This window comes from Accipiter gentilis, chromosome 10, assembly GCF_929443795.1.
Source record: "Accipiter gentilis chromosome 10, bAccGen1.1, whole genome shotgun sequence".
NCBI lineage: Eukaryota > Metazoa > Chordata > Aves > Accipitriformes > Accipitridae > Astur > Astur gentilis.
The window spans coordinates 32714766-32727493 of NC_064889.1; the positions used below are offsets into that span (position 1 = coordinate 32714766).

General features: G+C 44.8%; 1 protein-coding gene across 2 annotated transcripts; it reads left to right on the plus strand.

Moving 5' to 3' along the window:
• The first annotated feature begins 1892 nt into the window (after positions 1-1892).
• WBP2 (WW domain binding protein 2) lies at positions 1893-10082 on the plus strand. 2 transcript variants are annotated; one of them, XM_049812636.1, is made up of 8 exons: positions 1893-2004; positions 3808-3916; positions 4452-4587; positions 6157-6249; positions 6554-6670; positions 6897-7019; positions 8174-8250; positions 8428-10082. In XM_049812636.1, the coding sequence occupies exons 1-8, from the start codon at positions 1946-1948 to the stop codon at positions 8479-8481; spliced, it is 768 nt and encodes a 255-aa protein (XP_049668593.1). In that variant the 5' UTR covers positions 1893-1945; the 3' UTR covers positions 8482-10082. The 2 variants fall into 2 exon arrangements, with proteins under 2 accessions (XP_049668593.1, XP_049668594.1); XM_049812637.1 differs by having other exon boundaries at positions 1905-2009.
• Positions 10083-12728: the final 2646 nt, after the last annotated feature.

A 12728-nucleotide genomic window follows, 5' to 3' on the forward strand; every position in this document is an offset into this window, starting at 1 on the left:
GCACTTTTTTTAAATGAAGGCTGCATTTCTTAATACCAAATGTCAGCTGGACCTAGGAGAAAAACATTATTCGGTGAGTCTTAGTTCCTGCGAGGTGGCAGTGTTTCAGCTGGGCGCTTTGCTGGAAGCCGAGTGGATGTCTGCTACTGACTTTAATAGGAGAGGAATCAGGACTGTTTGTTACAACCATTTCTTAAAAGGGAAACTTACAGCTTATTGAAAAAGCGGATATGAAAAGCACAAACTTGCTCTTTTCTTGCCAAGAACCGTACAGATTATGTCACTGCATTTATTTAAATCTGGTTTCCATTATTTAGTTTTTCTGCTTTTCCCCCCACACCCCATCTGGTTCTCAGGCACTCAGACAGGGCTGGGCTGCAAATCCTGCAGGGAAAAGCTCAAATCCATATAAAAAGATACTGTTTAGGATAATATATGCTCTTAATATATAGTTGTATATTATTCATATACAGTTGTCAGTTATTGCTATGAGGAGCCCTTTGAAACAGTTGATTAGTTTTGCAGGGCTCCCATTTTTAATGAAATTATGCAATCGTTAATTTTTTAAGAGTTCCTCCTGCTTGCGCCCCTGGAGGCAGGAGATTAGACCCTTACTGTAGCTCTGCAAACACCGCAGATATTTTCCTGCTCCCAGATTCCATCCCTCCTTCCAGACAGACAGGGTCCTGACTTGTTTATAGGATGACTGGTTAGTCCTTCCAGTTTTTACACTCTCCGATGTAAAGGGGTAATTTTAGGATGTGATTGATTCCAGCATGGAGAACAGCCAATATCAGGCTCAAAAATCCGTTTGCAAGCATATGAAACATGAAGCGTGCATCAAACATGAATTACAAAATTGTTGGAAATGGAGCAAGCATCTTCGCTGTTTAAGGGGCTAAGACTCATTTTATGTGCAGTACCACCAGGTATGTGGGATGATTTTTATTCTACTTTACCAAACATCTGAATTCTGCCCTGCCCACCTCCTGAAAGCCCAATTTTCTCTCCATTTCACTTAATTCTGGGGTTTTCCCTGGGAGATCCTGCCAAACAGCGTTAAAATCACTTGTGGTTGCATGGGATGTGCAAACAGCCCCTTCTTGCGTGCAAAACTGGACAGCCTCCTAGGGAAAATGTTTTACCCGCTAGTGAGCCAGCCAGGAAATGTCTTCAGGATAAAAAATGAGGTGCAAACAGCAGCAAAATACAGCATTTTAAAACAAAACATTGATTTGAACACCGTCAGGGTGCTCGGCGAACTTCCACCCGTGAAGCGCCGCTATGCAGGACCACCCTTGCGAGCAGAAAAGCCAGAAAAACTGCTGCCAAGATCAGGCAGACTCTAAATAACTTAAATTATTTTATTATATATGGTCAGCAGGACATGTAATGGGATGATTAATGGGTCTATAAACACACAAGAGAGCTCTCCCGAAAAGGAGACTGACTCTTTGGATTACACCTACACTTATGTATTAGAAAACTGAGAAAGCTGAACAAAACCTAAGCTGGCTTGAGCTCAGTAAATTAATATTGATTATAAATGGTGGGGGGAGCAGGGGCTGGAGGCTGTGGATCTCCTCAGGGATAGCAGGTCCCAACTGCGGCTGGGCCTGCTGCACTTGGGCTTTGGCGGAGGCAATGGATGTGGTGAGTGAGGGTTGGGGAGCCGGTTTGGGGCTGAGCGGGGTTGGAAGTACCCCTCAAACCGGGCAGTACCCGGGCCGCCCGCCATGACACCCCCCCCACCCCTCCTCAGCAGCCGGAGGGGTGGGGGGGGTGTCATGGCGGCCGGCGGGCGGCCGGCGGACTACAACTCCCAGCATGCGCCGCGCCGCGCCGCCCCGTCATGCCTCGCTCCTTCGTGACGTAAGAGCCCGTCTCCCGCGCAGGCGCAGAGTGGGCTCGGCGCTGTGAGGAGGAGGCGGTGGCGGCGGCGGCCATGGCGCTCAACAGGAACCACTCGGAGGGCGGCGGCGTCATCGTTAACAACAGCGAGAAGTGAGGTGCCATCCCCTTCTCCCCTCCTCCGGCCGAAGTCGCCGGGGGGGGATAGCGGGAAGCTGTTTTTTCACCCACCCACCCCGCCCCCCGCCTTTCTTCCCCCTCAGGGGGAGCGGTTGTGGGGGTGGGGGGTGGATTAACCCTCTCGGTGCCGGCGTGGTTGAGCTCATCTTCCCCTCTTTTCCCTACGGGGGTAGGGCCTGTATATAGCCCCCTAGGCCTCCCCGGTGGGGAGCTCTGCTGGGCCTCACCCGCGCCCCCCCCCCCCCCCATCCCGCTCCCCTCCGCAGCCTGCCTGCTCCCCCCCTTCCCCGGCTTGGCTCTCGCTGCTGTTCCCAGCCTCTCCCCCGAGCGCTCAGTGAGAGCTGGCGGAGCTCAGTCCCCAGCCAGGTGATTCTGTCCTGGACCCAAGCCTCACCCCTCTCTCGCCACCCGGTACTGCGGAAGAGCTCGGGTGCTGCACCTGCAGTATGCCTCTGTTCAAGAGCTGCCGGCTTGGGAAGCGCTAGGCAGCCTGCCCGCTTTGGTTTGCTGGGTTCCTTGCGCACACCTCCCCTCCGTGTGTTCGGGAAGGAGCAACAGTGTTGGGGAAAAGGTGCTGGGATATAACCATGGAAACAGAAAGCCTCCACAGAGCTGCCTCTGTCTGGATGGCAATGGGCTGTCCTCACCCTCTGTGTCTGCCAGTGTGCTTTGGTTCTGACGTGGCAGTTGCCTGCTTCTGGGACAAAGGAGTAGTTTATTCTTCAGGGCTTCTTTCTGTGAGGCCAGTTAAACATTGGTGTAGGAATTCTGCACCTGACTTCCATTTGGGTTGTGACCCTTCTTAGAAGAACTTAGTAAGATCAACTCTGGGGCTTAAATTTGCATTCACTGAAACAAACAACCGTGGTAGCTTAACGTGTTACTGTTCCCAGTTGTCAGCCTGCCTTGGATCAGGGGTTACCTCTCATGTGGCAGCCCGGGCTGCTTGTGGTGGTTGATTCAGCTGATACGCTGTAGCCTGAACAGAGCTGCTGGCTCCCATGGCCTTCCGGAGCTTTTGCTGGAGGGACAGGCATTTGCTGGGAGAGAAGGCAAAGGCAAGTGACTGAGGATGGTAATGCGTAAGCTGCCAAAGATAAGGGTGGTGGAGGTTTCTCCAGCTTTAGGGATTAGAGTCCCTAATGTGGATGCTGTTATGTTAATACAACTTACCTGCTGTATCCATGCAAGGGTATTGCACGGGTTTTAATGAGGTCAGTTTCAAATTGAGAATCAAGGAGTCAGTGCAGACAACGTGGGTTAATGAAGTCTAGTGGCAAAAAAGGGGAGTTCCTCTTGATTGTGTTTTTGTGACAGAGACGCTTAAGCTGTGGTTAGACCTTCAACAGCCATGTTGCATAAGCCAGCCTGAGCAGTTCCTGCTTCAGCAGTCCTTCCTCTGTTGTGTTACTTGTGGTGAACCAAATTAGGGAACTGATCCAGCAGAAATGCAACACAACTTACAAAAGAAAATAAAAATGTCTTGAGATCTTGATCAGTTCAATTGACTAGATTCACTGCCTGGCTATGCAGACAGCTGTAGCTGTGCCAGCACACTGAGGAGGGAACACAAGGCTGAGAACAAGCAGCCAGTACTACTTAAGTTGCTACTGCCAACAAAAAAAAAAAAAAATGCAAGCCAGACTGATTTTGTCTGCTGAGCACTGGCTTGAGGTTAAAGGCAGTTTTGGTAGGTCAGTAAACTCATGCATATTGCACTGCTGCCTTGAGCTGTAACACTGTAACACCGTGTCTCCTCTCTCATCTTGTTTGCAGCGTTTTGATGACCTATGATCATGTAGAAATTACCTTCAGTGATATTGAACCTATGCCAGATGCCTTCAAAGGGACCAAGAAAGGGAGTGTTTTCTTGACTCCCTACCGAGTAAGTAGTAAAAGGCTTTATGTTGTGTAAGGAGATAAGGGCTCTTTGCGATTCTGTATTTAAATGTCCTCAATGCATGAAAGTCAGGATAATCTACTATCCCTTGAAGTATGGCTCATCCTCTCCCTCTGGGGAGCATTATGAATTCATTGCATATCCTATCTATTTGTCAAAAGATAATAAATCTGATTAGTTCTTATACAGGCAGCTGTTTAGTCCATCAGGCATCTTCAAGATTGGAAATTAGCAATGGTCTGGAAATGCAGAATGCAACAGCACAGCTACTAAATTATAGCTGTGTGGAGCAGTGAGTTCTCTGGAAGCTGGAAGGAGTATTATCTGAGCAAGAGTAGTCTTTCTGGAAGGCTTTATTGCCTTGAGGCTTCAGTTTACCCTTGTGGCTGTTCTGTGTAGCTTTTGGCTTGCAGAACTGATGAGGAGCTTCAGATGTGGGAGGGAGTCTCTTCAGATAATAAAGCGGGGCTGTGTTTCCTGTTTGTTTTAAATACTCTTTGTAACGTTATTTTCTTTTCAGGTTATCTTTGTATCAAAAGGAAAGGATGCTATGCAGTCTTTTGTGATGCCCTTTTATTTGTTGAAAGATTGTGAGATTAAGCAGCCTGTCTTTGGAGCGAATTATATTAAGGGTACAGTGAAAGCAGAGGCAGGAGGTACGTATAGAACAGATGTATATTCTGTATCTTGGTTCAGCTACACAATTCATAGCAAAGTATCCAGTGTAACTGAAACTGGATGCTGACCAAATGGGTTTTTACAGTACTGCTAAAATGTGTTTCTTTCTTTGAAACTAGCAGCTAAAAATATTCCCCTTATCTGCTCCCTGTACAGTTACAATGAACAGATCTGTTCTGCAACCATCTCATTCCTGCCCTCTGTGCAAAATACTACGTTCAATCAGCCAAGTGATCTCACTGAGTAGACATCAGAGCAGAGTCAGCAAGAGCGAGGATGTCATTTTGCTTTGGTCCGTTGGGGTTACCTGCTAATTCTGCATCCAAGTCCTCCTATGCCAAAGACTTGTGATCCTTTCTGGATCTGTTTGGGTTTTCAGGTGCAGATCTCCAGAGCGCTGTTCTCCATCATCAGTTTCTTATGCAATTCAAGGAGAGGCATGCTATTGCTATAGTGCATCTTAGCAGTAAAAATGACACTTGGAAGAAAGTGGACTATCTAGAAATTAGGGAATCTTCAAAGGGTGGTTTCATACTATGTTTGATGAGAAGATTGTGGTAGACATTTTCAAGAATAATTTTTTTTTAGTCACTATTTTATGCTTCCCCTTCTTACCAAAGGCACGTAGTTCAGTAAACTTTCATCCCCAGCTTGATTTAGTCTAGTTGTGGCACTGAAATCACAGTGCAGTGCTTAGGAGACTTCAGTCTGTAATCCTGAAGTCAGCATTGTGGCTTCTGTGTGGGAGCAAAGTGGGACTATCCAGTGTGAGAGGAAGCCTGAGCAGTAATGACACTCTGTAAACTGTATGAAGGGCAAATGGCTTTAGCTAGATCTTTGTGAATTTTCCCCAGAGGCTATCTTTTTTAATGAGGATGTTGCTTTAACAGCCATGAGAGTCTGGTTTAGCTCAAAAGGCTCTTTAATCTGCATGTCCCTGTTTCAGCACTGACACAGCTTCTGCTTTGATGCATTGTTGGGACTCTGGGCTGTGCATGTTTTTCTTTTTTAGTCTGTAATATGAGATGTCACTAATTTATTTTTTATTATCCTGACTTGAAATATCTTCCATAGACTCTAATGGATTTATGCGGACCATGTTTTTCATTAAGCTCTTTCCTTCATTGGGCACTCAAACTCCCAAACTAATTTATAGCTGACAGTTAGGTGTAGTTGCAAAGGCTTTTTAGCAAACGGGATTAACAAAATCCCTGTCTTCTGCACTAATCTTATACAAAGCTAGAGCAAATCCAGTGCTTCTGATAGCTTGGTCTGTCGGCAGCTGGTGTGGTAACAGGCACAACTTTAGAAAGCTTTTGAAGGTCTCCCTCACTGATGTTTCTTCAGGTGTCTCTTGACCTGAAAATACCCCAATGTCAATTTTTCAGATAATAGGGTAATTCTGCCACTTTAACTGCATTTTTTTTGTGGATTTTTGGGATAAGCTCTTTAAAGAATTATATGCAGGGCATCTGTAGATAACGCATGGAAGCTAAATAGCATCAAAACAGCTTCTTGGTTCTGGACTCTGTTTTTCCTCCCTGCAGGCGGCTGGGAGGGATCTGCCACGTTCAAGATGACCTTTTCAGCTGGAGGCGCTATTGAGTTTGGGCAGCGTATGCTGCAGGTGGCATCACAAGGTACAGGAGTCTGGTGCTGTCTGCCAGACAGTTTTGTGATTTCTGGAGGCCTTGCCTTCATCTCGCAGCAAGGGCAGTTTTAGGTTGCAGCAGGTTGGATTCAAATCCGTGTGAGTTTCAGGCTGTATCTGGAACTTGCTTGCTTTAAAAAGTACTTTTTTTCACATCCGGTGAACAGCAGATTTATTGGGATGGAGCTTGTTTGTTTTTCAGATAAGAACTCTTTAAGTTAGTTGAAGTTCTTGGCCTGCATATGATGCAGGCTTGAAGTTTTGATGAGGTTAACTTATCTTTACTTCTCCAGTCTCCAGAGGTGAAATACCCAATGGAGCTTATGGCTATTCCTATATGCCAAATGGATCCTATGCTTTCGCACCAGCTGCAGCTAACGGGGGCTATCCATACCCACCACCTCCTCCTGGTAAGTCTGGGAATTGAGGATGGGGATTATTCCGGTTAGCAAGAGTTAAAATAGGTAAAAAGGGGAAGAAACACAAATTTTACATAGTCTTTTAGATTGGATCTGATGCATTGTGCAACTTTTGTTTCTGAGCTTAATTATATTTGCTTTTGGCTTCTTTTGGCTGTATACTGTGACCCACCCAAAGGAGTTAAGTCTTTTGCTGTGTTATTTCCTTTCCTGACAGAGTTCTATCCTGGCCCTCCTGTGGTGGATGGAGACATGGGTTACATGCAGCTTCCACCCCCACCGTACCCAGGGCCCATGGAACCCCCCGTCAGCGGTCCAGACCTGCCCACCACTCCTGCAGGTAAGCAGTGTGTTCAGGGGAATTAGCTCACAATGGTGTTGTTACCTGTGAAATGGACATTGTTTCTTGTCTGTTATCTCTCGGGGAACTTAGAGTCAACTTAGAAGGTCCACTCAGAAGTCAGAATTGTTTAGGAGAGGGATTAGGGAGCTCCCCTAATCTCCAGCCTTGTATATCCATCTCAGTCTGGAGGTCAGCCTGATTCTCTCCAGGGTAGATACCATTAGCGGATATTTTGCAGCTGGATTTATTCTTCTTGTGACAGAAAAAATACAGTTTGTGATTTTCCTGTTGTGGTAATCCTGCTCTGATAGATGAATAAAAAGAAATTGATGGTGGAATGTGTTTCTAGTCCGTTTCAGTTAGCAAATGTGGCTTTGGTGATATTTGCTCCCCCGTCCCCCATTTCACTCTAACCTGATTACTTTGGCTTAAGCAATATGGAACAGAGGAATAGACGGTAGAAAGGAGCTGGGGAAATACATCATTTTCATTCATTTGGGATTTATCAAAATTATTTTGAACATGATCTTAAAAGGTCTGCATGTGAAGGGGGGAAAGAGCTTTTGCAGTTGGACACAATAGATCTCTTGCAGGTAAGGATATTTGGATAAGGATTTAACTTCTCTCTTTGGTTTGAATAAACAACCAATCATCTTTGAATTATTATTTGGAAAGTGGCACTGACCCAGATGCTTGTATAAGATTTTTTTGTTCTGCAGAAATAGAGGATCTGGATTATCTTCATAAATTACCATCTTTAAAGTATGAGTCCCCTGAGCTGCTATAAACTTGTGCTGATTTTTGTTTTGTCTTGTGTTTTCACTCCCAAGAAGGATGGCTTATTGACTGCCTTTTTAAGGGGTATTGTCTGTATTCAGGCAGAACAGCTGTTAGCATTTATTTGTTGGCTAACAGGCAAGTCCCGGGTGACATTTCCAAACTAAATCTTGGTCTGTTTCACTTCAGACTTGACAATCTTGTGGCAACTGTAAGAGATAATGCACAATTGTGTTGTAGCTATTTTGCAACTCAGCATTGGTCAAATAGTGCTCTGTTAGTAACACTTGATGACCAGGAATATGTGGAGTTTTTGTTTGATTGTAGAAGTTTTCTGTGTGTCACCAAATCTGTAACTTCTCTTTCTGCGACAGCTGAAGCGAAGGCTGCCGAAGCCGCTGCCAGTGCTTACTACAGCCCAGTCAATCCACATAACGTCTATATGCCCACAGTAAGTTCCTGTATTGTCTCTGTTTGCAATGTGAGCCCAAGTGGGTATTTAGCCATTCTCTTTCTCAGTGACACAGCAAAGCTTGTCTGAATTGATTTTGGTGTTTCGTGTTTTGGAGTTTTTGGGTGTGTTTTTTCTTAGCCACGAATTGATGTTCTTTTATTGTCTTTATTTCAGGACCAGCCACCACCTCCGCCATACTTCCCACCAGAGGACAAGAAAAACCAATAAGCTAACACAGAACTCTCCACAACTCATTGCTTTCTTACCTCCCATTTTGGCAGAATCCTGGGGCATGGTCCATAGCACTGAGGAGTAGAGCCTTCCCCCAAGGCACATAGCTTTCATGGACTCTAGTGGTAGATAGAGCAGAGCAAGGGGAGAGATTTCAGCAGCCTGGGTTACCTGGTAGAGCTCTGAGGGTTTGCTGTCCTACCGCCAGTATTCCCTTCTCCCCGTGTGCAGCTTTGCTAGAACTGGAGGTTCTCTTAATCTGGGATTGTTTCACTTACATCTGTTTCTTTTGATACTTAAATTATACCTCTTTGGAGTAAGCAGCTGCTCCAAACAGTCAATTAACATGCTCATAATGTGGAAACAAGGCTTTTGGGGATGGGGTGGGGGGTGTCTTGAATTTACCTTAGTGTGCAGCCGAGAACATCTCTGGACACAGGGATGTCTCTGGGTATTCCTCTCAACCCAGAGTATCACATTCAACTTTTCCCTCTGCTACTGAGAAATGACTTCAAAGGGAACCTTTGGTATCTCAGAGGAAATAGATGTCTGTTACTTTTTTCAGGTATCTATTAAACTTTCTTGGTCTTTTTAGCAAAGTTATTCCTTACAATTGTAGCAAATAATCCGGTAGCCCTCCAAATTTTCCTGCTGTGCACTGTGTATGATGATGCTGCCAAGCTTCCCTTAAGAAAACATACTACTCTTTACAGGGTTGATTAGTAGCATCTAACTAGTTATAGATCATATGGGAACACTAATTTTCTGTTGTCTCTTTTCCAGTTAGATATGTGGGCTTGAGATCACTAAGTCCCAAATATTCTCTTTGTAGTCTATAATGCACTTTTTTTTTCCTTTGCTGTAACCCAAGTTACACTTTTTGGCCAGTGAAGCATCTTACTGCTGTGATTTAACTGGTGATTTAATAGCTAATGGGGAGAAAATCGTTGCTTTACTTCTGACCTGGTAGCACTTGAGAGAATATGCAAAATGTTGGAATAAGCTGTTAGGTGCAACTGAGCTGGTCGTTTGAATGTTGTTTAATGCTGTTAGCATTCCTGGATCAGCTGTGAATTTATTTCCCGGTGTCTTGTACGTGGGCTCCTTGGACTGAAGGTTCAAGTGTTTTCCTTCCACAGCATTGATTCATTAATCTCATTAGCAACAACTCTAGTATGCAGAACCTCTGCAGGACTGATCAGAATCCAGGTTGGAAAAGTTTGCATTGTACAAAGCTTTGCACAAATCAGACTTCACTGACTTCTGTCAGCTGTGAGAGAGGAAATCCTTCCCAGCAAGTGTGAAGAAAGATCGTGTGCTAGGAAACTGCTGAGACTTGCTGCATGCAGCCTGCTTGGAGAGAAAAAAGGTCCATCTCCTTGTTTTCTTTTTGTTTGAGTCTAGCTGATTAATCAAATTGCTACTGTCTGTGCACTGACTTTTCTAGAATTGCTACTGCAGTGATGTAAAGAAATGGTTATTTTAAAAAAAATATTTATTTTGAAAATGTTTGATTAATATATTAATGTGAAATGACTTTTGAATGCGGATTTGTTTTGCCAAGACTGTGAAGTAAAGAGAAATCAGCTCAAAACTTACAGTGTGCATTTGTCTGTGTGTGAGTGGGCAAACTTGATGGTGACTTAGCTTTCGGGGGGGGAGAGAGAATTAAACAGCGAAATCACTTGGATTTTGTTCTTGACTAGTCATTGATGACATCAGTTGCTTGATTTCTCTTGACTGGCTTTGTGAAATGAAAATAAGATGTTAAAATCTCCTAACAAATGCCCATTTTGCAATTCCTGTTGTAAACCAGTGAGGCGGCTGCTTAACACTTTACCCAGATGTGTTACCCAGATGTTTTTTCCAGACCAATTGCCCATGTAAAAGTTGTAACCTATTGCTAGAAGTAGTTGAGGGACACAGCATAGTTGTTGCTTCTAAAATGTGTCTCTAATTAAAAGCAATCCATAATTCTATCTTTTTTTTTTTAAGTGTGCTGAGATACCTAGGCAGTTCTGCTCAGTTAGGTTTGAACTCTCTAAGGTGGTGTGGGTAGCTAGCTCTTCTCCGTGGAAAAGTGGGGAGTTGTTACTCCAGCAGCATGAAGTGCTCCTCCTGGATGTGCTCCAGCAGCAGTGCAAGAGCTGTTACTCCTTGTGTGTGAGCAACGTTAGGTGTGTCAGTGTAGTTTGGCAGCGCAGGAGAGGAGGAGTTCCACGCGGGATCTGGTCCTGTGGTTACTGAGATTGGGTGAGTCCCTCTGGTTTGCACTGACGTGTCAAACAGAAGTTACTCAGAATCTAGTCTACAGGTAACATCCAAACCTTGCTTGGCTTCATTCCTCTTCCCAGCTGTCACTAGCTGCCTTAATTCTTTTGAACTCCCTGATAACTGGGGTGGACATCTTCCAGATTCTGTTCTACATCACTTTTGAGTCTCATGTCCTCCCACATGGCAGTTTTACTGCATTTTAAGGCTGGCTGAGCCACTTGGGTTTGTTTTCTGTAGCAAGAGGTGGGTGGAGAAGGAAAGCATTAAGAGATAAAATGTTACAGCCTAGTAAGAACCTAATAAATCCTGTTTTGTGAATTAAATTACTTCAGATGGAGGTTTCCTAAATCACATCAGTCCAAGTGTAAGATGCTGCCTAAATCTCTCTGTACTCTTCTGTTTTAAAATGGCTCCCTCCTAGTTACCCTCTACTCCCGGATAAATAATCCTAGAAAACAGACTGCGTGAAGTTTCCAGGTTTCTTGCCCAGCACCACTCACTTTGCAGCCTTCATGCCAACAATCAGCACAAACCCATGAGTTTTTTTTAAAAATCTTTCCTCAACTAAGTGTGCTTGAGAGGAGAAACATTTAGATATCTGCTCTGTTGAGAACTTGGCTCCATGGTTCAAGATAACTGTCTCTTACGCTACTGTGGACAAGTGGTAAGATCTGCAATGAGACCATGAGGTTTGCTGCCTGGAAAAAGGAAAATATGTTGAGAGGATGAGTCAGGCTGGAATAAATGAAATATTCCTCTCCTCGACATGGGTATTAGTGAGCTAAATCAGCAGCTTTTGAGCTGTGAGCTTTTTACAATGGTTTGTTGGTGAATATGTCAGTCTCTCCAGGCTAGAGCTTGGCGTGGTCTATGGGGAGGTGAGAAGGAGCGAGCCAAAATAGAGACTGATTGTGGTCGTCTTGGTGTGCTTGGAGCACGCTGATGAGAAGTGAAACGCATTTTGGGAATGCTGAAGCTGTGGGGACAAAAAGGCTGGGCAAGTCACGGAGTCAGCAAGGCTCACGCAGTTATTAGGTTGAGTAAAGCAGCACAATTCAGGAGGGTGCAGATTTTGGCCAGAATCCCTGCCTCGCTTGTTAAAACCTGAAAACCCAGATTTGGCTTAGGTACTCAGCACTCACTGCCATCTCCCTGATGGGAACCAGGACCTGTGCTCTGCTTTGGAAAGGGCTTAGAGAGGGCGGAAGGGTCAGCTGGTCCTGATGCCCACGTAGATTTTAAATATTAAAGCAGGGAAGTGCAGTTGAAAGTCTGCTTCAGCTCTGGAGGCGGGGTGGGAGTAGGGCAGGAGGAAATGTTGTGCATTAATACATCTCCAGATTTGGTCCATGCTTGAATGAATGATTCTGCAGCAGAAAGGCTGTCATTTGAAAGCTAGATCGGTACCATTAAATTCCAATATTTGGATAGTACTATACTATTGAAGAAAAAGAGAGGATACAGGGAACAGTTGGTGTTGGATACAGTTAATCTTTTGGCATAGACAGATTTTCTAACTACCGTGTACAGTTCTGTCTTCTTGATATGACTGAGGCTTTTCATTTGAGAAGTCACCCAGTGCACCCACCTTGTGCCTGCTTCCCCACTCTGCATACGCAGCTATTTCCCTCCTTCACAGGAGTGTGGTGTAACTAGGTATTTCTAAAGTGCTTTGAGATCTTATGCAAAAAACTGTTAGTGCAGGAACTGCAGGTACTACTTACAGATTTCCTACTATCAGCCCTGAAATCTTTCTGGATATCCCTGGGGGCTGGGGAAGATCTTTACACTGGAAGGATGGGGCATGTGCGTGCTTGCCCAGGATTGCCTCCAGCTGAAGGAAGAGACCAAGCCCTCTTCCTCCTTCACACCATTCTGCCCAGATTTTACTTTGAACACTCCTGCTTCATGTGACCTATTACCCCCCCCCCCCCAAATTAAATCATTATTTTGCATTAATTCCTTTATTG